Here is a 26975-nt window from a genome sequence, read left to right as displayed (position 1 = left end):
AAAGAGATGCGAAGCGCTCCCTAAAAGCACGCTCCTCTTGCCGTTTGGCTGCACGACACCGGAGCAGTGCGGGAAAGCGCGCCGCCGCCAGCAGAGAACGTTGATGCATGTTTTCAAACTTCGAAATACTTTTAGATTTAGTCGAAATTTACGAATAGTGCTATCCCATTAGAAGCCGAATGGGATATTGCATTATTCGCTTCGGCATTCGTAAGTTTCAAGTATTCAAGCACCATTACCTTTAAGATTACATGCATCACAACGGTGCATGCATACGCAAAGATATGGAACGAACATTGCGTTTCAGGCACATTCCCCAATTTAGGCTGCTGTTACCATTTAGCAGCTGTAAGGGGGATACTAGAGTGAGAATTAAGGGAAGACGTGGCAAGTAAAACTATTTTTGTTATTTATGGGCCAAATTTAGTCAAATTAGGAGAATTTATGCAGTTAACTAACCTAATAACAAAACTCAAATCAGGTTAAAAATATCGTCTATACTTTTTGAGTTACAGGACTAATTACCTTCACAAAGCTGCTCCAACATTAATTAACTAATTAGGCAAGAACTGAACGAGATCTTTATGTGAGCATGATTAGGCAGGTCTATTCTGGGCAAGGAAGCTATTAGGTTATTGCTTTATTTGCTTTAGGTATCCAAAAATAAAGACAGAAGTTTCACTTTCTTTTTGAAATGAAACTATTTGTGATTTCGAAAGGAAGGTGAAACTTCTCTTGTTCTTTCTTTATGCCTAAAGGATACAATGCAATAATCTATTACCTTCCTTGCACAGAATAGACCTTCCTGATCACACTGACACAAAAAATCTTGTTGACTTCTTGCCTAATTAGTTAATTATGCTGAATACAAGTTTCAGGTAATTAGTCTTCTAACTTAAAAAAGTATACAAGGTATCCTTAAACTGATTTCAGTTTTGTTGTTTAAATGACTACTTACATAAATGCTCCTAATTTTATTCAATTTGATCCATAAATAAAAAAGTCATTTTAATTTCCACGTCCCCCCTTAATAAGGGGAACACCACAATGTGGAATAATTATTAACTAATTACTCACGTTTAAATGAAGTCAAGAAAGCTTCTTTCAACACCTTTACGCATTTCTTCAGCCCATAAAAGGTGCATAAAAGTATCCCTTCTCCTCACAATGTTCTCAGCCTATACGTCGACAAAACTAATGACGCATCAGGAGCAACGTATTGAGATGATACCACGAAAAACTCACGGTTAGCTATGTTCAGTGGGAAATGCCTGGTGCGGCTGACCACAAAGGGCTAATCGAGCCATGCCAGACATGGGCCACCAAAGATGACACGCAAACTTCAGTTGTAGTGAAGAGGAAGGTGAGGCAGCAGTAGCAGCGAGTGTAATACCCCTGTCACACGGGCACTTTCATTGAGTCGATCCGGATCAAGCTCAATCCGGATCGGGTGCTGCTACACAGCAGTTTCAATCGCGATCGAGCTCGATCCCGCTTGAACTCAATCCTTGTTTCTCAAGTGCGATCGAGGCTTCCAAGCGCGATCAAACGAAAACGGCGATACTTTTGTCCCCGCTCAGTAATGGCACAGAAGGTGACAACTTGAACTAACGCCACAAATTGTGTCAAATAACTTGACCCAAATAAGTGTGCGGTAACATTTACATAGTTATGTATACCTACAACCGCGCGAAGTTACTAGACGCCGGCCGCAAGTACATTGTTAGTGCCATCTGGCGTACACGAGTGCAACTGGTGCAGCTTCTCGATCGCGATTGAAACAGGCCGTGTAGCAGCGGCAGTGCGTTGAGCGCGCTCGAAAACTCGATCGCCATTCACTTCAATCGGGATTCAGAGTGCCCGTGTGACAGGGCTATAAGACGATGATGGACGTAAAGCCCAAATGAGAACTGAACGTCCACATTCCTATCAGCTTGTTACCTCCAAGTCTTAAGCAGTATCTTACAGCCGAGGCAGCGTGAGGGTAAGAAAAGCCTTAGGTGGTGTAGCTATGTCAACAGTGCTTTACGACATTTTGTTCCAAAATAACCTGTCAGATGTTGCCACCTGCCCCGTGTGTTCTTGTGATGTCGCAGCAGGCAAGGTACTATTTCACGAATTTTGAGTGGTATCCGCTACATCACTGTAACAGAACCAGTGTAACAGATACAGTCGAACGTTGTTTGTAACAAAGTAGTATCGAGACAGCAAATTAGTTTGTTATAACTGGTATTCATTGTAACATTAGAGGTGAAAATCGGCTACAACCAATCAACAATCAAGATCGCGCAAAAATACTTGATACAAAAATGCATTTTTTGAGGCTTCGAACCCACTACAAACAAGGTAACCCTTACCTGTCTCCTTGTTGCATTTCAAGCTCAATGAACTTGGACATGACTACGTGAAATTACAACAGAACAAAGTTCACTTGACAAAACAGGCCTGCGTCCTTATTTATGTGATGAAGCATGGAATCTTCGTCTGGTGGCTACTCACAGCCCTGAGCAGGATGAAATTTTTCACAGTGTCCACGATCAAAAGGGTCTTTGTAGTTTTGGAGTTTAGGACTACGAGGCGGTTTTTCCAAGTAGCTTCTCAGCCTCCCGGTCAAATATTTTTTCGTTATATCCGATATGGTGGGGCTCCAACGGTTACAATTTCATTACAAAAGGTTAGGTGTCCTTGAAATAAAGTGCGACGAACCAAAGTATTGTATTTAGTTCGCTATAGCTGGTAGTTCGCTACATCAGTGTTCGTTATAACGAGGTTCAACTGTAACTTGATGACGAGACAAAAAATACAAATTGGGGGAGGGAAGGGGCCAGGAATGAATTCCGACAGTGAAGGAAAGGCGAAGTCAGAAGTTATATGAGATCACCCATGCTATTTAATAGAGAGGCTGATGATGTAGATCAACATGACGTTATACTAAAGCTCAATATTGATGGCAGTGTACGAAGCATCTGCCCGCACATGTCGACGAAATACAAAACCAAAGTGTGTTTGCCGTGAGGCTTTTTTAGTCTCCTGGTGGCGCAGCCGAGAAGCCTAACCGATTGCCTAATCCATTCAGTATTTCGCCATGAGTATTTTCTTTCCTTGCTTACGAGCATGTATGTTAACCAGCTCTCCTTTTTGCATTTGAAAGCAACCTGAAGGACAGAAATAGTCAGGTGTAAACAGTGCAAAAGCAACCCGTGTGACTCTGTCAACAAAAAGCAGTTCCAGCCAAATCTGTGAACTCTCTCTAGTGCACCCTCAGATGGCGTTACAACTTATTACGTGGGTTTTACGCGACAAAGCTACACCTGGCCGGTGAGGCACACCGTAAGGGAGGGCTCCGGATTAATTTTGACCACATGGTAATCTTGGTATGTGGTCGTTTTTGTTTTTGCCTCCATCAGAAAAATGGCTGCCGTGGCAGGGGTCAAACTAATGACATCACGCACTGCAGAACAACACTTTAGCCACTGAGCCATTGCAACGGTCGCCCTCAGATGACAGAAACACACCCTGTGACTATGTCATTCAAGTACAGTGAAAGCTCGCTAATTCGAACTCGGTTAATTTGAACTTACGGTTAATTTGAACCGACGCCATGGTCCCGGCACAGCCCGGCATATTTCAATGCGGGAAAACACCAGATACTTCAAACGCGTCGGTATCCACAACGGTTAATTCGAACTGGGATCGCCTAGATTCCATTGCTCCTTGCAGAAGAAGTCGGCCCAGAGTGATTACAATGTATTGCAAATCTAAAACAAACCAAATTTACTGAAGAAGCAGAACAATGAAACAAAAAACAACAGCATAGCACGTGCACTACGCTGATGCGGCAGCTTATTTCGCATCCACAGCGGCGCCGCGGCGCCAGCCCAGAGCTCCAGTGCATGCTGTTTCAGCCTTTTTTTTTTATGCTGTGTCGCTGGTCTGGGGGTCTGGGACCCACAAACGTGTAGTAGCGGCTAATTCACGATAACAAGTACAGAGGTGGCTTCTTGGTGTTCTGCTCGTGCAGTGTGGTGTGATTTCAATTAATTCTAGCGCCTGCTCCTTAGTTCGAACTCCGCTTAATTCAAACAATTGTATGGTCCCCTTTGAGTTCGAATTAACGAGCTTTTACTGTATTATTGATACTTGATTTGTACCAATACAATTTTAATTTATTTCAGGTACATTTTTTCAACTCTTCATTTATTCTCTTTTTGTATCTATGGGGTATGAGTTCAGTCAGGGCACGATACTGTTGCACTCTTGGCAAAACTAAAGAAGAGTGCTGACCCGAACGTTCGTAAGGTTGACACACACTGTTCGCAAAATTCAACAGTTGTGCAGGGGCACATGAATGAAGGAACGATTGATTGATTGTAGGGTTGAGCACGCTAACGCCATGCAGCCACTGACGCGTGCCGTAGTGGAGGGCTCTGGGTTAATTTTGACCACCTGGGCGTCTTTAATGTGCGCCAAAATCTTGTACACACGGCTGTTTTTGCTTTTCGCCTCCATCAGAAAAGTGGCCGTCGCGGCCGGGAATCGAACCCGTGACCTCGTGCTCAGCAGCAAAAGAAAAGAATGAGCCTGAACAGCTGCTGGTAGAGTGACGGTCGAAATACAGATTTTTTTGCATTTCTTAGCACCCCCCCACCCCTCCCTCCGATTCTGAGCACTCTTTCGTACTTTCGGAAGAAAATTAAAAAAAAAAAAAAGTTTCCCGTGAATGTAACCAACCATCTAAAAGTGGATTTCAGACGTGTGGAAGTGCTTCCAAGTGGACATTGCGCCCAAGTTATGTATCAAGTGTTCAAATACAAACCACTTCGACAGAACAGGAGACGATTTGCTGTGGGATACTGAGAGCGGCGGCTGAAGTGCTCCAACGGACTCGAGTGGTAGTGACGGTGACAGAGTATCATATATGTATAAGCAGCCGGTTCACTGTCCCTAGCTATTTTTCCTTCGAACATTGGCCAAATAAAGTACTATTCCTTGCATCCGTCTGGTCGATATACCGCCATGAAAAAGAGGAGGAGTAGGGGCAGTGTTGATTTAGGTTTTTCGAATCTACGCATCCTTGCTCAGTTTGGGTATCGAGATCATGGAAAAAAAGGGGGTGCTTAGAATCCGAGTACATACAGTATTTTCAAAGTTTTCAGGGCTGCAAGATTTTTCTCAGAAACTTGGAAAAACTGTCGAAGATGGCAATACATACCGTATTGCCATCTTCGACAGTTTTTCCAAGTCTAGATTTGTTTCAAACTCACCTAACCAGTCAAATTAACACGAGCTCAAAATGAAGCTGACACGCAGCCCTGGTCGGCACTGACGGGATATCTGTGCTTGTATGTACGAGATTTTCGGCGCATCTCAAAGAACCCCTGCTTGCCTAAGTCAAAGTGTAATCCTCTACTATGGTACACCAGTCAGCAGAGGTGTCACGTCGGCATACGGACCTCAATCTGAACTTTTATTTGAGACGCGGGAATTTCCCTTGGAGATGCACACTTCCAAGCATAGCGACGTAGGCCTAACTTAAAAACGGCCCAACGTGTTGCTCTAGAAAATGTTAGCTTATATCACACACAAGAAAAAGATAAATCACATGTGAGCACACCCGCAAATTAGTTTTATTGCCGTTCAGCCTCACCAATCGGTACATCTGAAATTTCATAAACTGAAGCGAGGTTTACTAGTATGCAAGTGAGTAGCACCAACTTCCAATATGAATTTCGTGTGTTAGTAAGTGGAAGCCCAGTTATATGTTCCCGGGTTTTATGACAGAGTAGTCGAGTCCTGGCGAAGTTCCCATAAAAACAATGAAATAAAAAACCCCGGTTATCAGACGCGATTTCATGTCTGACCCTTGTTATCTGACGACCCACGCGAAGCGCACGACCGACCGATGGATGAAATGGACGAGCCACAGGCCTGTTCCGCGGACCTTGAGCCTGCTCAGTTGAGCCTCTTCGGCATAGCTTTCTTGTAAGTGCAGAGCACTTTAGGGGCTCGCCTTTTTGTAGTAGCTCGCTCGCTGAACCTAAGTAGAGGAACACGGCATTCTGTCCTCGCTGCGTAACCCAGATGCTTCGAAAGCCAAGCGGTTTATATAGTCATTAACGTTTGAAACTTGTGAACCGCTGGCGCTTGTCATACATCTCTCCGTTGTTTAGCGCAAACAAAACTGCAGCCACATTTGAGGCAAAATATACGTAATTAACCGATAGCGCCACGTTCATTTAGCTAGCAAGGCTCGTTGGGTTGGTTTTTATGATAGTAACTGAAACAAAGTGGCAGTGCTAAGCGAAAAAAAGTGGCAGTGCAACGCCGGCACGTGCGGGAGGAAAAGCAAGCACAAAAAGAACAGAACTCCCGCTGGCGCAGTTTCAGGCAGGGGGCGAGCGAGCACTGCGAAGGCGGGAAATTTGAATTGCATTGGGTGGCAGCAGTGAGCGGATAACGGCGCCACAGCCCATTATGGCGAATCACTGCCTTTCACTTCCGACTGCTTTCACAGTGAGTGGAACGGCTTTGATTTTTCCGTCTCACCTTTCACTTCTCTCCCCTCCAGCAGCCACCTACTCCTTCGCACAATCTATTTCCCCCTCTCCTCACTGGCATCCCGTCTTATTATGCAGTAGTCACCAGAGCAGTGTGCCGGTGTTCATTACTCCCACTCAGCAGTGAATCGTCAATGAGGTTACGCTGACAGCCTTAGGCTTCCACATGCATTTATCGTGATCGTGAGTGCCATGATTGGCACTGGTTGGTGCGAATCGTGGCAGTGAACTATGGTACAAGGTTTGCTTTAATACAGCGTGACCTGCCCTGCACTGCAGTATTGTTTTTGAATTTAGTTTTTTAGTGATTTGGGTTTTTCAGCCAGGGAAAGAATTAGTTTGTAGTTTACATTGACGTCTCTTGCAAATCCTTTGCACGAAACTGCATTTGTGGACTGTTCGGATTTTACGCCCCCGATTTTAAGACACAGACTTTTTCAACTTTTTCACAGTCCCAAGAAAGTCGTATAATTGGAGTTTCACTGTACATGTTCCTATGTTGCGTTGCTGATATTGAGCCAATTTATAGTGAGTTCACATGCTACTAACCTGTCGTCTTCTTAAAACATAATGCTTGAAGAAGGCGATGGTACTGCAGCTAGTATAAAATATGCGACCACCTTGAATTAAGCAACCGACAATTCCTGTATGCACGTCTGGATACGTTCGTTATCCCCAATCTCTACTAACCTACCTCTAAAGCATGGTTTCTCGAAGTAGGTTCCGCGGAACCTAGAGGTTCCGCAGGCCCCGCCTCGGGGTTCCGCGAGACACTGATCAATTTTCCCAGGTTCCGCACTCGCCAAGTAACTTAGATGGTGAACCCTAGGTGCGATCGATCTAAGGAACCTCCATTGCTCACGCCCGAGTGTCAGTAAGCACATCTCAGTTCATAACACAAAGGCGCGAGCTGCGCAATAAATCCCGCCAGCAGCTTGTAGCCAGCCACGCTCCAAAAATGGGCTGCGCGGTTAAACTGTAGCACTTGAATGTTGGCCTTATATGTATTACCCCCAGGCGCATTACTGATGTTTGGAGATAGGTGCCGCTAGTGTACGCGCTGCCGTAAAGTCAGCATTCACAAGCAAATAATCGAAAGCAAGCAAACTTGCTTCCTTTTGAATTTATTGCACGCTAATGTAGCGTGAATGGAATGAAAAATGGCGAGGGGGGGGGGGGGGGGGGGGGTTCCTTGGCACTTAACAGAGCTTAGCATGGTTCCCTGCTGGGACCAACATGCTTGAGAACCTTTGCTCTTAAAGCATCCATTCCTTGCAAGCCACCAAAAATGAAAAAAAAAAAGAAACCTAGCAAACCGTAGATTTGTACTGCCTCTCTTGGTATCATGAAGCTAAGACAGAACCTTTACACTGGTAAGATGCGCATTCTCAGCTGCATCAGTCCAGCCTAAAAAATTTGAATTCTGCCGGACGGAACTGTAGGCACTGCGCTGAATCCCCTAGTTGGCAATACACAAAGCCCACCTCTGTTTCATGGAAGCAGCTGCATGTCTGAGCCTAGGCTGTTCATTCTAGCGTTGGGTTTAGAGTGCAGCCAGTACAGCTGCATGTACGGGCCAAAATCTACTGTCCTGCACAATGGAGCGGGTTGAAACTTTATGATCATCATCGCTGCACCAATGAGAGTATCATCATCAATGCCCGTCATCATGCAGGGGCTGCTCTAGCTCAAGCTACTCTGTCTCCCACTCACCACCATTTTTAAAATAGAAGCACCACCGTATCACGAGGACGTTGCGGCCCTTGGGTCTCCCCTCTTATTTTACATTTTTGTGCTGAAAAACCCAGGATGAAGGCCCCTCTGCAATTCGGAGTCTCCTGAACTTCGGCCTTTTGAAGGAGCACCCCTACGATGCTGACAGCGTTTTGAGGGACCGAGTGACGGTGGTGCTACCCAAAGTAGACCAATGTGATGGGCAGATGAGACGGCAAGGCACCCTCACCTCCAATGATTTTCTTCGATGGGTCTAGGCAGCGATTCGGGAAAAGCTGAGGGGAATGCTGCAGTTCATGCTACGATGAAAGGATGGATATGACCCGCCTCATAAACACAAAGAGACAAAAAAAAAACGGTTCAATCACTGGAAAATTGTGCCGAGACGCGAAAGCAACATTAGACTTGCCCACAGCAACCAGTGATGTCTGCGATGTGTTGACGAGCTTTCTGCACTAGCTACGGCAAACTGAAGTTGAATAGAGATTTTTGAATGAGGAAATCAAACAGTTCATTGATATCGATCACTTAGATGAGGTACTTGCCATTAACGCTGAATATGAAGATCAAATTATTCATGTTGTGGTTGGAATATACTATCAATTGAAGGACAAAGAATCCGACACTATGGAACAGTGTCAAATCATCGAGAAAGTGCATTAATCGGCAAACTTCACGGAGTCTTTATGCTGACAGAACAATGCTATGGAACAGATGATTTGAAAAACTCCGAAAAAGAAGAGCCTATGACAGAACCTTTGCTAGTTTCACATGTCCTACTGCAAGCAAAATGTGATAGCGCGACACTTTCGTTTGCTGAAATCGAACTTCAAACAGAAGATGCCTTGCTCTCAATTGCATGTGAAGAGTTCATCAAAATGACCGCGAGCAAGCCAGGCAGCTCATCGAATCCCATGATGTCGGCAAAACCTCTGTATAGCGGATGTCTCAAACACATGATCGCGAATGTACCACCTGCAATACTGAGAGAGCAATACGAGACAAAAATATTTGCAACTAACCAAAAAGCGATGCACGACACTGAAATGCGGGATACTGAAGCTTCTGCGAGACTTCCAAGGAAGACTATTATTGCATGACTGCACAACAAAGTTGAAGAGTTTGTGGCAATCATACTTTTTAGAAACAGAATGCATCTGATGTTCACAATCCAATTAAGAAGGCACAAAGATGAAGAAGCAGAAGGCACAAGAAAACTTTTCAGGCTGACGTGTACAAATTTGATGAATACACATCTGAGTACAGGAGTGTCAAATATCAGCGTTGAATTTTCACCTGGCTGCATCATCTGCACCGACACTCCTGACACGTGCCAAGAAGACGGCCCTTGCAGCAGTTTCGCCTTCCAATTGCCTCACCAGCTCTGACAGGAACGAACTTGATGTATCTACTGATGCAGACTGACCACGCCTTCTTTGTGGTCTAGGAAGATGTTAAAACTTCATTGCTGCACCGATGAGAGCATCATCATAAGTGGCCATCATCACGCGGGAGCAGCTCTAGCATGAGCCGCTTCATCTTTCTCTCATCACCATCTTGAACATAGAAGCACCACCATATTACTAACACGTCGCGGCCCTTGGACTCTCCTATTCTATATAGGGCAATACACATGGTGCCTGTAGAATGAAGGGAAGATTGCCACTAAACAATTGTGTTGCACACGTGACACTAGCACAACAAAGAACAAGCATGTGTGGCTTAAGTTCAAGGTAGCGTCCCATCCTTCTGCGAATTCATACCACTTGCTATTCTATTCCAACGAAATTCTATTGGAGCAAATTTCGCAGTCATCCCCCAGTATGCAATGCAATCAAGATACCGAGGTACCTTGTCTCAAGCAGCGCACCGACACCACCTCTCAAGAAGGGTGATTTCAAATTTCCCGCTCATTATCTAATATTGAGAGCTTTCTAGCAACCGCAGCATCCCCAACAATGCACAGCTGCCACCTCTGACTCTTTGCATAGAGAAAACATTGTTTCTACAGCACAGAAGCAACACCAGTATAAATAACATCACCTATCACGACAGCTGATAATGGCGAAACGGCCACTTTCCTGTAGCTCTCCCCTGCCCTTCCCCACTCGCTAGCATTTCTGCGTGCTGCGTGCCGTCTGAGCACTGTCCACCGCGCATCCCCACTTCACAAAGACTATTAAAAATGGTTTATACCCCTGTAACACGGGCAATTTCAATCGCGATTGAAGTGAATCGCGATCGAGTTTTCCAGCGCGCTCGGCGCAGTGCCGCTGCTACACGGCACGTTTCAATCGCGATCGAGAAGTTGCACGGGTGGCACTCGTGTGCGCTAGATGGCGCTAACAATGTACTTGCGGCCGGCGTCTGGTAACTTCGCGCGGTCGTAGGTATACGTAACTATGTAAATATTACCTCACGCTTATTTGGGTCAAGTTATTTGGCACAATTTGTGGCGTTAGTTGAAGTTGGCACGTTCTGAGCCATCACTCAGCGGGGACGAGAGTATCTCCGCTCTCGTTCGATCGCGCTTGGAAGCCTCGATGCTGCTTGAGAAACCAGGAATGGAGTTCGAGCGGGATCGAGCTTGATCACGATTGAAACTGCCATGTAGCAGAGGCCCGATCCAGATCGACTCAATCGCGATTGAAAGTGCCCGTGTGACAGGGGTATTACACAGTTCATCAAGCCTTTCCAAAGTGGTGATCCTACGTCTCCACATTTTAGGCCCCTAGGACGTCTAGTTTCTTCACTGATACGTGGTGTGGCGTGCACTGGTGGATATGCGTGTCAGGGGTCCCTACCACTTCTACTGGAAAGCGGCTGACGCAATGGGGACTGTAGAGGCAATGTTGACAGAGAGTAGTGTGCTCGCTTGGAATTCAAGAAGCTCTTAGTTCGAAACCAGCTAGTGGAAGCAAAGGTTTTTAAAGTGAAGCCTGTTAGCTCTACCCCCCAAGGGTTCTGTCGTGACCGTTGGTGTCAACACAAAACTCCCGTAAACAAATAAAAGAAGTTAATGGCACCACCAGGAATCGAACGCGGAACGAATAGGGAAATGGAGCAAGAGCCCATTGACTTTCCAATTGAGCTACGACGAGCCCACGCGGAGACGGGGGAGACAGACAGTGCACTCACTGAGCACATCTGCGGGTTTACCCCCTGCGTTCTCGCGGAAACCCATGTGATGGCATCACGCGACCTATCGCGCTGCTGTGCGCTCCACCCACGGCACGCGTAGTGGCCGTGTGTGCACCTTGCGTATGCTCTAGGAGTTACTAAAAATTAAAGGGAGCTTACACCAACGCATGGCATCACACTTCTCCGTCTCTGCCGCCGATCTTGTCGTCTGCGTCGGCGGCGGCAACGATGTAGGAGAAATGAGACCGTCTAACAACGCGTTTGAGTTTCCTTTAATTTTATAAAGAAAAAAAAAACAGTTTCCACTCATGTGCTTCACCAATACAACTCACCAACTACCGCTCATGAAGCATGCATTGATTTAACCTTAGCAAAGAATATCGCTTTAAAGTAATAAAGGGTCCGGTTAAGTGTATTTCACTTGTCTCCGGTTTTACTCTTTGTAGAGCCACGTGCGTGAATTCAAGTGACGTCGAATGGGTAATCATTGTGGGTGTCATTTACCGCTTCGCTTTCCAACCACTTTCACAGAGTGTATTGACGTGCATTTTTTTTTTCCTTTTTGACTGTGTAGCTTCATTTCTTCACCTACAGCACACGTAATTTGCTTGGAAAGTGGCCTAATAGCGTTTCGTGTGAAACGTGTTTCCAGTGGCCGTTCGTTTCATTTTGCATAGTAGGGCAGCCAAGCCTATGCTTTTAGGCTTGAATCGTGCTAGTTTGTATGGAGTTGCCAGCCAACTTGCCCCTGTGGATACATCTCACCCTTTGCATAAAGCCAACTGTGCTGGAGTTTAAAGGAGCCATGAAGAGAAAATACAACTTCGTTTAATTTGAAAGAACTAGGATTCAGTATCTCACTCAGCTCGATGTGTAATGAGCAAGAATGACGTCATACGGGCCAACAATAAAACATAATTTTCAGTGCATTAACTGCACGTTAGCATTCAAGTGATGCGGTCAAATGGAACTAGAGGCCCCATTAAAGATGTCCAGTCGTGTCGTCACGACAGGTCAGTTAGGCGGCCGCCAATCGCACAAACAAGGTTCTGTGACGTCACAGAAAAGTTGCGGGAAATTGGCTAGGGGGTCAAAACTGCTTCACACGTTTTCTTTAATATCCCCGTTATTTGTTCGAAGATTGCGATGATATTGGTATTATTGTTATTGGGACTAAGCAGTCTTTCTAATAAACCCAACTTGTATTTTGTCTTCATGGCTCCTTTAATGATGCAACCTAGTTGTGAAGCTTCGTTATGCAGGGGTAATGAATATATTACGGCCTATTGTCATTAGCGAAGCCACTGTTTTTTAGTTCTTGCTGTTTAAGTTTTCAATGTAATTTCCGCAAATACACTTCTTTTCACAGTCACTTCTCGATGCCTCAACATCCCCCCACTACGCCAACACACTTTTGCAACTACAGGAACTATTGAACGATCAATGAACAAAACACAATTACTATCCCACTTGTCCACTTCTTTTTAAAGCATGAGAGTATGACGACACAACGATACAATCCTGTTTTTCCATGCTCACGTTCATGACAGACATACAGATCAGCGGCTAAAACTTGTTATGCTGACCTGCTAACCTGTGGCCAAATTCATTTGTTCCGAAAACCAGCTTGCAATGGAGCCACATTCCAATCTACATCGGCTTCGCGAACAGCACTTTGCACATCAAGCCTGTAATCATGGAATATTAATTCTAAACTCCTCTGTTATTTCCTTGTATTTTTACCCGCTATGGGCCTCGTGCACTGCAGTTTCAAATAAACATGTGGCGCCACCTGGGAGCGGCGGCGGAATTTTTTCTTAAGAAAAAAAATAAACATATACAGCAGTTCGCTACGCGGCTTAGTTTAAACAACAACCGTAAAATAAGTATACAACAATTACCACGTTTTTTTTTAATTCACAATTGTTATAATAATAGAAATATTACGCTGACGAGTTGTGCGGGAATACAAGCCGAAATAATTTAGAAAGCGCCCCTTCTCCAATACAAGCAGACGACAGTACACGGATCAGCTGCCTGCGACGCCGACGTTCCCGAAGCACGTAGTACCCGAAAAGAAATAAAAAGAACAGATCCATAAATGCATTTGCGTATGTGCACGCTACTTGCCGTAAGACCGCTGCAAAAAAATGCCGTGTATCCAGTGCATATTTTTGCAGCGCCTCAATTAGCCTTTGGTGTGCACGCATCAGAAAATACATGGAGCAACCCACGGATATGCATGCTTGAATTGTACGTAGTCATACCAGCAAAATATGAAGCTTTAAAATGAAAACAGAAACGTAAATATTCACGCTACACTGCGACACAACCGTAAACAGATGTACACACACCAGCCACAATTCGGAGACTCGCATCTACACTTTTATTTAAAGGACTCTCAAATATCTCAAACATGTACAACTTGTAGTTTGCGTTTGAAAAACGAGTTGAAGTGGGGCTTGTTGCGCAAAATATTTTTGCTGACAAAGATAACTTGCAGCGTAGTCACACAAACATCACGTACAACTGTCAGCTTTGAAACAATCTCCATTATTCAAAATGGTCTTATTTTATCAAGGTCACTCCGAATGCGAGAGGAATCATTCGTGCACAATTAAAGCTCCTGTTGTGCGATCTACCATATCTGTGCCCGTGTCTATGTCGAGCGATAAACAAGGTAAATAAACGTTCAGAGGCTTTCATGAAAGCCTCGTCTCGCGCATCTACGTCCAAAATTATTCGCATATTAAGTATGCATATATAAACCTATGAAAGCACTTCAAAAAGCACTGTAATATTTTTATGAGCCCATCCAACGAACTCATCGTAGTTTCAGCAGTTTGAGGTAGAGTTTACTCAAGCAGTTGGCATTTTCAAATACCTGCCTCTACAAACCTGAATCTTCGGGCTCTTGAAGCCGCTTATCCTTGGTGTCGCAATTTATACACACAAACCTTTCGCCGCGATTTCACACACACAACACATCAAATCACTTCCTGACATGTACAAGGCACAGGGGAGTGTACACACGGGAGAAATTCGCTTCTGCAAGCACCATGAAGTCGCGTAGTCGGTCTTCTCCTCACAATAAGCTTTCCGCCAACTGCTTGGTTATGCCAGCAGTTCTAACCCAGCCGTTCTGATCTACGGCTAAATAAATCAAATCCACCAAAGCCACCAAAGCGACCACAGCAACGAAGGCGTTGCTGGCGTCGTTTGGACGTTATGCCGTTATTTCATGCTGTTCGGGGGCCGGCGGCCCCACAAAAAATTTTCCACTGGTGGAGCCAGCGATCACACCCTCCCTCACACATACACTATCGCTTCCGGGAGGCGATGCACACACAGACGCACACTCCTGCACTCCTCTCGTTCTCTTGGTAACATCGCGGGCTTCCGTCTTTTTATTTTTATCTTTTATTTGGGCGGCGCTGCTGGTGTTCAGTGGAAGCCGTTGCGAAATGACAGCGTGACCGCGCGCTGCGCGGAGACAAAACCGCGCTTGTTTAAAACTGTTTTTTTTTGTGTGATGCATCGCTTTCCTGTCGCCTTTGCGAACCATATACCATATTCTATTTAATAAAGTACCGTTTGGCTGTTCGTATCGCATGGCAACAGAATAGCGGTCATTCCTTCTTTCTCTTCTAATAATCGTACTGCGCGGAATACTATCCTCCGGACGTCGTTTGCTCACGGACTTCAGAAATTATGCCTCCGTTGTCCGCAAGATGGCGCTGAACACAGCGCATCAGTGGCGCCACCATACAAGCGCACGAGGCCCATACACACACTGTCTCTCTCTAAAGCATCACGGCCACCGGAGCAAAGAAATGAAATAGCTGTGTTTTCCAGCGCCAACAACAGAACAATTTCTCAGCCGCACTGCAATTTATTCTAACATCATAAACACCGAACTGGCGTTCAACAAAACAAACGCACTAAAAACCTATATTGCACTGGTAGCAATGCCAAACGGGAGAGGACAGTGCCGCACGGAGCAGCTGTCAACGACCGTGCCGGTTGCATTGGAGATCGCACACGACACTGCGAGCGGCTAGCGCCAAGGTTTGAGCACCGGAATCGCGGCACAACCGCAATCGCTCTCACGAGCACCTCCACAAACACACGGCGAATTTCGGGCAGCAGGCGAGGTAAAGGATATTCCGCACTTCGTGGGTGATCTCGAGACCGAACGCTGCGCCGACGACGACGTGCCAGGACGAGCCGTGGCGCCTGTCCATCGTCTGTTTTATCTGCTTGGCGGCCTTTTCGTGACTGTCGGGGTACTTCCTACACGCGTCCCTGCACACAGACACGCTGTCGCGCAAGAGCGAACCCGTCATTTCGGTGTACTGAAGAACCAGTTTGTCGTCCATGTCGCCCGAGGCGTCTCCGACCACGCCGAGCGGCTTAACATCGACGACCATATTCTCGCCCTGCGACGAAGCTCGGCACGCCGATTGAAGCACTCTCCGACACCTTCACACGCATTTAATCCATGTCAACATGGCAGAGAGGTTGTTTTCACGGCACGAAAACAAGCTAAACAAACAAGCGCGCCACGACACAACAATCAGACGGCCACACACAGCGGGAATCCCAGTTGTAGAGAGAGGACCGACAACTTCCTGACGAATGAAACCGAAACCAACTGTAGCGAAAATGCACGATGGTGTATGCAAGGTTCCACTGTATTACGCACTATCATTAGGCCGACACGTTATTTTTCAAGAAAAGAGACTTCAGCTATAATGACCTGATTCACAACAAATTATGAACAAATTGTAGTCTCTGAATGCACTTACCATAAGCGTCAGCCGCGTCAGATGTTTAGCAGGTGGGAACGAGTACGCCGTTCTGCGATGCCCGTCATCGTCTAGATATTGACTGGATGGTTGTAGCTATTTTCATTTGTTTATGCAACACGTACCCACGCGAGGGATTGTTCAAGAAAGCGATAAAAAAAAAAAACCGTTATGAATATCGGGTGAAAGATTAATGAGTGAACAACATTGAATAGTCAACTGGTAAACGAAGGGTGGAACGCAACTGGTAAAAAAGTAAGTCGTTTATTTTTTTTTTCGTAATGGTAAAAATAGACGCGCGAACAGCAGCTGGAAGCGAACAGTTACCACACCTACGTTGCAGGTCTAGTACATGTTAGCCAAGTTGTAAAAACGTCATTCCCGCGAGCGTGTTGTTCTGCGCAGTATTCGAAGTCATTCAGGGCATAAATGTAAACTGATAAACAAAGTGAGTTGTATTTAGGGAAGTATTTTCCTGCGGGATAATCACGTTATTTCAGTTTCGTTTTTGTGTGCCGTATGTATGTTTTGCTCTCCAACCAGCGGCGCAGGACAAAACTGTAAATACAAAACACGCAAAGGCTTCAGCGTACACGAGTAGGAAAGAAAAGTCTGTGTGTTTACTTTCTATTTGAATGTAAAGATTTACTTGCATTTAGTTCAGTGCATAATGATTTAGTTTCGGTTACGAGAATGATGCCGACGGCTTGAGCGACAAAACGTAGCCATAGCCGCCTAGAAGTCGGCTAGTGGCTCTAAAAAGTGGCGGAACCGGCGGAGCGGTACGTCACCGCAGCTAGTGGTAGCCGGTGTGTGTCTGCGCGTATTTGGACTTGCAAGAACATTAACAGAAAGTCTTCTGCTAATCTTCTAGCCGAAGTAGTATATTTCAACGTGCTAAGTCTTTGACTGGTTCGATACAGCAGTCGGTGATCGGCTCAACGCACTCGCGCTACCAATTGGCTCCACCGTGAAGTCTCTTGGATCTGCCGTAGTTCACGGTTCGCTCACGAAACTTCTCCAACCTCTTCTTTTGCGGGACGACCGACATGAACGGCGTGATAACTCGCGTAAGCTTCTTCTCTATTGTCTTTATGAGACGAATCCGTGACCTGGGAATCCGAAGGTAGCGTGAGAGATAGCAGTATTCCGCCGCATTTTTTTTATCCAGTTTTTTATTTCTCCCCGAAATCTTCGACGCGGCGCCCCTTGAACTTCATGTGCAGGTGTTGAAATGTCACGAGATCGCGGCGATTAGTCGCAGCATGGTGTGTCTTTCCCCGAATGTCTTCTAAAAATGCTTTTATACGTGCGTCGTACACCTGTTAATTTGCGTCCGCTGCGATCGCTTACGTAGCTGCCGATGAAGCAAGTAAAGCGCGTTGTCGCCATTTCGTCACGAAGATTTTAAAATTTGCGTAACAACCTGCGTCCTTCTGACCATTATTGCTTAGTGCTGACTGCATGACCATTTTCGCAGGTGACAGTGCACTTGATTGGCAGCTGAAGAACGTGTTTAGCGTAATCAATAACTGTACGTGATCAATCTCGTATACTAGCGCCGAACAGCGTTTTCCGCTATATTGACTGCACCACGGGTGCGCTGGAAGGCAAGTACTGGATAATTTACGGCCATGTCAGTTGGGCCGGTTAATGCGCCAGAAAAGTGGAAAAATAGTACATTACTGTGCACAAACATCTAGAAACAGCGCACGGATTGGCCATTTAAAGATAGACAACAGGACGAGGCGCAAACAACGAAATGCTGAGTTTCCGAGAAAGTCTTTTAAAGGCATGCTGAAGGGGGAGACGAACAAAACAACATTCATGCACGTTCAGGCAGTCTGACAGGCATCTAATTTCTTCCAAGAGTGAAGCCCATCATTGGAAGGGCTTACCCATGTGCCACTGCATTCATGTGAATTGTACGCCTCACAAATCTCTCGACTTTGTTGGTGCTTGTAATTTTTTATTCTATTGCAGCTGGATAACTGTTAGTAGGCCTTTCAGTGTGTTTGTATGTTCGTGCAGGTGATCTTGAATGCATTTGCTTTTTTTACCCATGTAGCATCTCTATTGTGTAACCTCCGATATGTTCTCCGATACATTGGTCGTCAAAAAATTGTTTTGTATTTCTTTCATGCGTTTGAACCTTACATTCCTGCACAGACTTGCTAACCACTCTCTAATGCTTTTTGAAAATTGTTTTTTTGTGTGTGTGTGCGTATAATTCATGCTGACAGACAACCGTTTGCAGCAGAGGAAGACAGTAAAGATAATGTATCCAACATATAAAGGACAGTTCACATTGTGTGATTTGTGTGTGCTTTAAAAGCAGCTGGTGTGCATAATCAAGCACAATGCAAAAGCCCTAGGCATGAAGTTTGAAATCAACTGTACATTACAAAGCTTGGTCTTGTTAAACAGTTTTCTATGCTAGGTTAACTTCCTGGCTCTGTACGTTACTGGTTGCATATTTAAATTTCTTGCTAAATATTCTGTTGGATGGTAAATTGCATATCCGTTAGCATTCGTGCCAGTTTTCTAAAGGTGCAGTTGTCATGCTGCATGTCACTTCGATGTTAATGATAGGCACTTGCCTAAAAGCTAAACTTTTTTTTTTTTCTAATTTAGGACTTTTATGCACCAAAACTGCCCCTCCGCAAAGTTGTTGGGAAGACGATGAAATAAATAATGTACCTGGGGTTCATTAATGTGTGCCGAAATCTCAACACGCGAGCATTGACGTTTTTGCCTCCATCAGGGATACCCGCCGCGGTGGCTCAGTGGCTAAGACGTTGCGCTGCTGAGCACAAGGTCGCGGGTTCGATTCCCGGCCCTGGCAGCCGCTTCTCTGATGGAGGCGAAAAGCAAAAACGCCCGTGTGTACGAGATTTTGGCGCACATTAAAGATCCCCAGGTGGTCAAAATTAATCCAGAGCCCTCCACTACGGCGCACCTCATCGCCTGTGCTGCGTCGGCGCGTTAAAACCCTACAATCAATCAATCAATCAATCCATCAGGGATATAGCCTCCGTGGCTGGTAACAAACATGTGGTCTTGTGGTCAGTAGCACTACGAAGTAATTGAATACCTGGAGGTTTTTTTATCTGGGCCGAAATCTCAATTCACAAGCATTTTTATTTTTTGCCCCCATCAGAAATGTAACTGCCATGGTTGGTAATGAACCTGCGTCCTTGTCGTCACAGGTGCATTAGCCACAGTAATGCCTTAGTAACGCCAAATGGCCCTGTGTGTGGCTAAGTAACGCGTTAGCCACAGGGCCACTGAGGCAAGTGTTGAGGACAATGGCTGCCACTTACATTCTTTCTACTTTCGACATTTGCCTGCAGCTTACCGACGAGCCGTACGAGTGCGAAATATGTGACAAGAAATTCAGCGGACCGGCGAGCTTCGCGCAACACAGAGACAGCGAAAGGCATCGCCGTGCTGTCGAAAGGCATCGCCTGTGCTCCTCAAGTTCGTCTCTCGACAGCTGCGGTGCACCGCAGCAGATCGTGCCACCCGGGAATTTCATAAGGTGTGCACCTTGCGGCGTCGATATTTCTGGCCCCGATAACTTGATTCAGCATAACCAGGGAAAACGGCATAAGAGAGCTGTAGCTATGTTCGAGCAGTCTGCCATTGCTGAGTCTGTAGAGACCGCCTCTACCGTGGAAGTCACATTGACCTCAGTATCTCCTCGTGATAAGCGGTCTGTGGTGGGCTTAGGGGCAGTTACAAACTCTCTGATGTCGTTGCATCTTGGCGACTGTGTGGGGGGAGAGAGCGACGAGGTGGGCGAAAAACCGCTCTCCGGTTCTGGAAGTTGCAACAGCAGCCGTGCTTCTACACTGTTGTGTCCTGCCTTTGGCCCGGTTGAGTGTGCTTCTGAGCCTGAAGATGGCACTGTCGACAGTGTGGCTGACGAAACAGCTGGTCGGCTAAAAGATGAACCTCAGCGTTCGAGCTTGCCGCCACCAAAAGGGGAGATAAGAGCTCCTGAGAGCATCTCCACCGAAACTGGAGGCCGTGTAACGTACATCGATAGTGCGTCCAGCATTCCAAGAGTCAGAGTTGAAAGTGGTACTGAAGGTTACGCTTGCTTTAAGTGCGGCATTCTGTTGTTTAAAGATGGGGATGCAGCTTTGGATCACTGTATGACAGACAGCCACAAGGCCAAGTTGCATGCTGCCAGCGAAGCAAAGTAAGACGGAACGTGTGTGCATTTCGCCTCTGCACGGAATCGCAAATCATGCTCGACATGCAGGAACACCGATGGTGTAAGACAAATTGTGAAATCTCCTGTGCACACGTGGCAGACTTTACGCGTAATCTGGTGGGGCAAATTTATACGAAATTGTTTTCTACAAGCTGCCGTTTTGTACACCTAGGAAGGAAAGAGAAAGTGTAGCTTTTCTACCATTCTCGTCTGCATGTAATTAACATTTTCAGGCCTTAAATAATGAGCTTAATTTTGTAAATGGGGCAAGGCCCACAAAAGCCAAGCTCTGGTTGCTAAACTATTATCATGTTACATGCTCATACCATTTTTTGCCTTTGCCAAACAGTGTCTTATGATGTTTGGATGGTATGAACGGCTGTGGGGAAGAGCTTAGAATTTGTACCCCACCACGGATATTGTACAAAAATATTAGTCAGGATTTTTTGCTCAAAGCAAATTGGTCCATGCTCCTCCATAGCCAAGTGTTTACAAACTGAATTGTAACCAACGCATAATCTATCATTTTTCATGACGAAAGGCCACTAGCGAATACCGGAAGACGGTGACCAGTTTAAAAAAGCTCATTGGAGTCTTGTAAAAAGTGTTAAGAGTGGAGGTTTTCTTAATGCTCAGCCCACCTTTGTCCTCCAACTCCACTCCTCATACTAGTCAGTATTGGAATGAAATGCTACTGGGGATTCATGAAAAGTGAGATGTCCTGAGCAATACTATGAATCGCCAGTGCCTCTTTTGGGGAGAAGGTCTATATCCTGCTCGTCGTTTCACTCCTGATGCCGGCAACAAGCATCATGAAATGCCATTGCCTGAAATAGAGAGTGGTATTCCAGTTTCAATTACCACTCTTCTATTGGTAAAATAGCACTCCCCCCTTTCAAGACCAGGATTTTGATCCTGCCTGTAATTTCGCTTCATGGGCCAGTTGGGAGCTGGGCTTCTCGGGAGCAGTAGGTTTATGGTACTGCTCCTTTTGCCGGTTCTTTGTTGATGAGGAGCTAGATCAGACACAGTGGCCCTTAAAGGGCACCATCATTGCTTCTTGTGCCTAAACATTTTGCAACGCTTCAAGCCTTGCATAGCCATGTTAAGATGCCAAGCCCTGCCACTGGTTTCTACAGCCTGTAAAGCACTCTGTTTCTGGTCAGCGTAGCCTGCTGTGAGGCAATGCTTTTTTGCTTGTTGGCTGTGACATTATGGGGTCGAGTAGAAGCTTGTGTGCTGAGTTTTGAAAGGAGGAGGGATGCAGAATTTGGAAATGCCTGCACCCTTGCTTTTATTTTGAGGCAGCTGTGCACATTCACTGAAAACTTAGGTGACCTTAATCTTCTGCCTGAATTTTGTCTAACCTGCACTGTTCACTGACAACGTTCTGGTTATTCATGTGAAAACCAAAACATATTTTTAGAAGGTTTCTGCATTGGCGTTACTTAAAAGCTGTGTCTAATTTTATTCTGCAACTTCTGCGCTTTCACGGTTATCCATGGGCTTCAGTAGCAAGTTTGTGTCAACTTCAATGCATGGGAGATGTCGCTAGCCATCGCAGACACTCGCCTGATGTATGGGGCCATTGTTCCATGTTGTCCCCCGGTCCCTTCGGACTTTGATGCACAAAGGCTTTGTTCGTACTTCGGTTTTATCGACACTGAATGGTTTAGGTGTTGCCGCGTTCAGTTTTTTGAAGTCGAAGCTGTCTGTAGGATCACTCCAGCTGAAAGATGGCATGAATAGAGTGCTGATTCTGTTTTTGTAATTTGTAGCCTCAGTTTTGGGTAGGCAAATTGAGTGAATAATGTCGTGGGGCCTCAGTTGCCCGAGACAAGGTTTCTTGTTGGCGGTGGTGTACAGTTAGCGTTGCTTCAGTTACTGCAGCCAGCTGAAAATGAGCTGTCAGCTCGCAAGTTAGAGGTTTATAATTCGAGTCTTTTTATTGCTGATGTTTTAGTGACTTCAGGTTGCATTCTAGTGTTAATGTAGCACAAGCATTTAACACAAAGTTTACCTTGCCATAACATTTGATCATTGTAAAGTTTAGGATGATTTATGGGACAGGACTAGAAACACCCCATAGCACATCATTGTAGCCGTAAATATGGGTGACCACAGGGGATGTAAATGTGGCGGTGAGGAAAAGGAGGGTAGTTTTCCTTATGACAGTGGTTCTCAAATGGGGGTCCGCGAAACCCTCCCCAAAACTTTTCAACCACCCCCCCTCCCCCCCCCTCCCCCCCTCATTTTTTCTGTTTGCTAAACCTTGCTGGAAACGCAAAAAGATGGCTTTGCCACACTACGTTTAATTTTTGGCGTAGCTAGTTTAGTGTGGCCTATGGCTTAACGTTGGCTTTTTGAACGACACACCAGCTCTGCGGAAAAGCCAGACACAAAAAAGGCAGCTTGTATGTGTTTGGGGGACTAGTAACTGCAAGTGCAAATTTTTGAAAATTATGAAACGGATCAAAATTGTCCATGGTGGGGTCCTCCATCCATTTTGCAAGCCTAAAAGGGGGTCCCCAAACACACTCATGGTTGAGAACCGCTGCCTTAAGAAATTGGGATCAAGATGATGAAATACTAACATATCCAAATTTAATTTGAAATGTTTGACCATTCCATTGGCGTATTTTAAGAAATGTGCTCATTTTTATTCGCCAGTTCAGTTTTATTCGCTGCGGTGGCCCGGTGGCTAAGACGCGCTGCTAAGCCCAAGTATACAGGCTTGATTCCGGTCACCATGGTTGTCTTTTTGATGGAAGCGAAAAACAAATTGCCTTTGTGTTGAGATTCTGGCACACGTTAAAGTTCTCCAGGCGGTTGATATTAATCTGAAGCCCTCTACTACGGTACCCACATAGCTGAGGTGTAACTTTTGCATGTAGAACCCCCAAACCTTTAATTTCTCATTGAGTTTCTTTTATGCTCAAACCACTTGAAGGAATAAGAAGGGTTCAACATGATGACATGCACACTTTTCGTTGCTGGATTGCAGAATAAAGCAAAGGTAAAAGCGGGACTTCAAACCTGAAGCCCATGGTAGTAGCATTTGCGGAACTTTCAATTGAAGTGTTTGTACTGTGCTTCATGCAGCCTGTTGGGCAACATTTTTTGCGGTTCTTTGTACCAGCAGTGTTTTTAAAGTTAGAATGCTGTATTTGTAGTTCTCATGGCTTCTATTCTGGGAATTTGTCAATGTTTGTGAGGCTAATGAGCCAGTTTTGACGTATAGTGAAATGTTTTCGGAAGAAAAGTGATGTTTTGCAGTGGTTTTTTGCGCACCATTTACATTGTTCTCCAGGTGTATATGACTGCTGATCTTTATGGCTGTCAAGCGACTCAGTTTTTTTATGTGCATTTTTTACTGCTTTTAGGCAAATTTGTATTCTAACCTCAACTGTTTGTGACTTTGTATCTGTGTGCTAAGCTTTATGGCTCTTCAGAGTCTCAATTTTTTACGTACTTTTTTTTTAATTTTTAACTGATTTAGTGATGTTATCATAACCTGAAATGTTTATGACTGCGTACCTGGCTGGTAAGCTTCATGGCTATAGACAGCCTCAACTTTTATGTATATTTTGTACTGTCAAAAAGTTTTTATCGTATTTATCGTAACCCCAAATGTACGTGGTTTCAAACCTGAGTGCCATGCTCTATGGCTCTCTAGAGCTTTAAAGGGACCCTGCAACACTTACCATCGACTACTCGGAATGTATTTTGAGGTAAAGTCTATTGTCCCAGCAATCTCCTCCCACGGGAATTATGAAAATTCGTTCACTTTCACCGAAACTACGCGCGATGAAAAATCGCGCATAAATGTTCCCTATCAACTCAACCGCGAACAACGCGACGAAAGCTGCGCTCTCTCTCCCGGAGAGGGGGGCGGCGCGTGGCGTTCTGTTCGGCGGCCTTCGATATGTCACAGGCCGGGGAGTTTCGCCCTTTTCCCCGCAACATGGATGGGTCTATTTCCGGTCTGGTGCCACAAAAAAGCAGGCATGGTGGCCTGCTCGCAAGCAAGCGCTCAGGTTGGTAGGGCGTTTTTGAAGCAATAAACGTTTGTTGTCGAGTGGGCTCATTGAAAGTGGAATATTTAGTTCGTCACTGAAAGTCCGCGCCACTCAAAACAAAAGAAACACTAAAAGCATGTGGACAGGTTCAGACTTAGAAGAGGTTGATACACAGCACCGACGATGGCGGATCGTCACAGGAAATGCCAGAATTTAGCGAAGTTGACCAGCGACAGCCAATAGGATAGCCATGGCCCGATTGACGTCGCAAATGCCATGCCAGGGGTGCCTAATGAGGAGACTTGAAGAGAGCGCAGTTGGTTTTTCCGCGTCTTTCACGGAGATTTGCGCGCTTAGCGCTTCACGTGCACATGTAATATTTGGCTCGGCTGTTCCTGGCAGCGTAATCTAAACGTCGCGCAGGTTTACTTGCACTGCACGACGAGTGTTGCAGGGTCCCTTCAATTGTTTAATGTATGTTTTTTGTACTGTCTTTTGTCAATTATTTACAGTAACCTCAAATGTCTGTGACTTGTGCTATTTCACATCAGTCATATAATAGTGAGATTTGTGTAAGACTTGTCAGAAGTGATGGATTGTGTCAATGTTTATTGTCATAGTGGAATTAAAGCTTTCTATGTGCACACAGGATGAATTTTGTTGGCGTTATTTTTATTGTCAATTCATTAAGTCTTGTGCTTTAAAGTCATTATTGGTGTTCAGGAGCTTAAAAGCTATGAATGGCCTATGTAAATCGGAAATGTGAATGTATGAAACGAAATTCGGGGTTGCACTGTTTAAGTAATGCTATGGGTTAGACGAGTGCACTGATTTCTATTTACACATGCAGCACACCTTTATACACATTACCCCCAAATGATGGTTAGTTCATTGAGCGTGATTACGTGATCTCTAAAGGTTACAGTGAGTTCACTCAATGCCATTTGTTGCTGGTGGAGTATGGAAGTCATTATGGCCTTATAGTTCAGAACTTCAAAACTTGAACTGCTTTGGAGGCATCGTTAGTCATTTTGTATCTACAAATACAACGTTTGTTCAGACTTTTCAACACAATGCTTTATTCCCTTCTAGCTCCATCATGTTGGATTCGACGTGAAAGCTTGCAACAAAATCAAGTCTTGTAAAAGGAACTTGAATCGATATACGTCCTCCTGTCGCTGCAAAAATAGCTTTGATCATTTCTGAAGGCTGCATTTCCAAAGCATAGGATTAATTCAGCAAAGAATCACTGTGATTTGCAGGGACCAGTACTGCACTGATTAGTAATATACAAGCTAAAATTCCGTGACAAACATCTACACACATTCCGTCAAGGGAAAAATGCCCGTATAGACTATCGACAGCCGTTGGGGCGAAAGAATCGACAGCTGGGCTAGTTGGTATCCGTCCATCCTAAACAGCGCTCAACAACACGATGACGAGGAAGAGGGGACACAAGACTGCGCTGACTCTCAACTAAATCTTTAACCGGAAGAAAACACACATATATACAATCATACACCACACGTGTGTCTAAACGTCATCACTACACAGCAGTGCGCCAAAAATCTTATCGTAGCCCACTCCCCCCCAAAAAACACAACCTAAGGCATCGTCTTTGACTGGAAGGCAAATTCCTTATCGTACAGTGTCACAGAAGCATGGATAATGCACTTCCCTTCACAGTGAAGGAACGGGCCGTTTCCCTGCTAAATGGCCACAATCTTGAACGTCTTGCAGGCGTTGTAAAACACGAAAAGGGTCGAACTCTGGAACTGTTCTTCTCGGCAAAAACACATAAGCCCGGAGTGCCTTTTCGCGCAATTGTTTCGGAGCGGAACTCGTAGCAGAGGGCGGTGTCGGGATATCTGCAGAGACACCGGGACTCCCTACGTCTTCACGATCCATTTTTGAGAACGGAGAATCCAGGCACGTATCAAATTTTCAGTATTGATGTCGAAAATTTGTACTAGTATTCCATTCCCCATGGTGAATTAATGAGCAGCGTTAAGCGGTGCATCACAGAGGAAAATGATGAAATGAAGTTCATTAACCATTGTTGGGTACCGGTGAGTGGTTTTCTGGAAATTCTGTATTTATGCTTGAAGTCAACCTTTGGGGAGTGGGAGGGGGGCTTGCATTTTAAAAAAAACCGGGATATGTATTGGTTCTAGGGTAACCCCTGTTCTTAGCAATATTTTCCTCGGTGGAATCGACAGACGTATTGGACAGAACCTGTGTGGGTTGGCTATGAAGGTAGGTAGATATGTGGACCATTTCCTGGTTTTTGTTGATATTTGCGATGTGTCACGCCGAATGGTTGATGTTTTAAAGTTGTTTAAAGAATACGCCCTGGGGCTTCGGTTTACATGTGAGCTTCCGACAGGCGGTCAGCTACAGTTCCTGGATTTGCGTTTGTCTTTAGAACCAGGGCATGTATGCTGGGCATACTGCCCTAGGGCTGCCAAACCGCTTTTGAATTACAGCTCTGGGC

At 45.3% G+C, this 26975-nt stretch overlaps 2 protein-coding genes across 3 annotated transcripts in view; one reads left to right on the top strand and one right to left on the bottom strand.

Moving 5' to 3' along the window:
• LOC144159179 (uncharacterized) overlaps nucleotides 1-16489 on the bottom strand; it is a 36315-nt gene extending 19826 nt beyond the window's left edge. For both annotated transcript variants that reach the window (XM_077690509.1, XM_077690510.1), the window contains exon 1: nucleotides 16241-16489. The gene's annotated coding sequence lies outside the window, so the exon portion shown is untranslated. The remainder of the gene's footprint in view (nucleotides 1-16240) is intronic.
• Nucleotides 16490-17011: 522 nt separating this feature from the next.
• Nucleotides 17012-25136, top strand: LOC144159178 (uncharacterized). Its single transcript, XM_077690508.1, has 2 exons — nucleotides 17012-17310; nucleotides 19594-25136. Exons 1-2 carry the CDS (start codon nucleotides 17290-17292, stop codon nucleotides 20449-20451), a joined length of 879 nt encoding a protein of 292 aa, XP_077546634.1. The 5' UTR covers nucleotides 17012-17289; the 3' UTR covers nucleotides 20452-25136.
• Nucleotides 25137-26975: the final 1839 nt, after the last annotated feature.

Source organism: Haemaphysalis longicornis, unplaced genomic scaffold, assembly GCF_048455015.1.
Source record: "Haemaphysalis longicornis isolate Haplotype H1 unplaced genomic scaffold, Haemaphysalis longicornis Haplotype H1 scaffold_10, whole genome shotgun sequence".
Lineage (NCBI taxonomy): Eukaryota > Metazoa > Arthropoda > Arachnida > Ixodida > Ixodidae > Haemaphysalis > Haemaphysalis longicornis.
This window is presented reverse-complemented; position numbering and strand designations above follow the sequence as displayed.

Excerpts from the sequence above, each read along its gene's own strand:
- LOC144159178 (XM_077690508.1), top strand. The coding sequence starts at position 17,290 with ATGAACGGCGTGATAACTCGC. Across the intron at positions 17,311-19,593 it reads TGAACGGCGTGATAACTCGC|CTTACCGACGAGCCGTACGA; the intron begins GTAAGCTTCTTC and ends ATTTGCCTGCAG.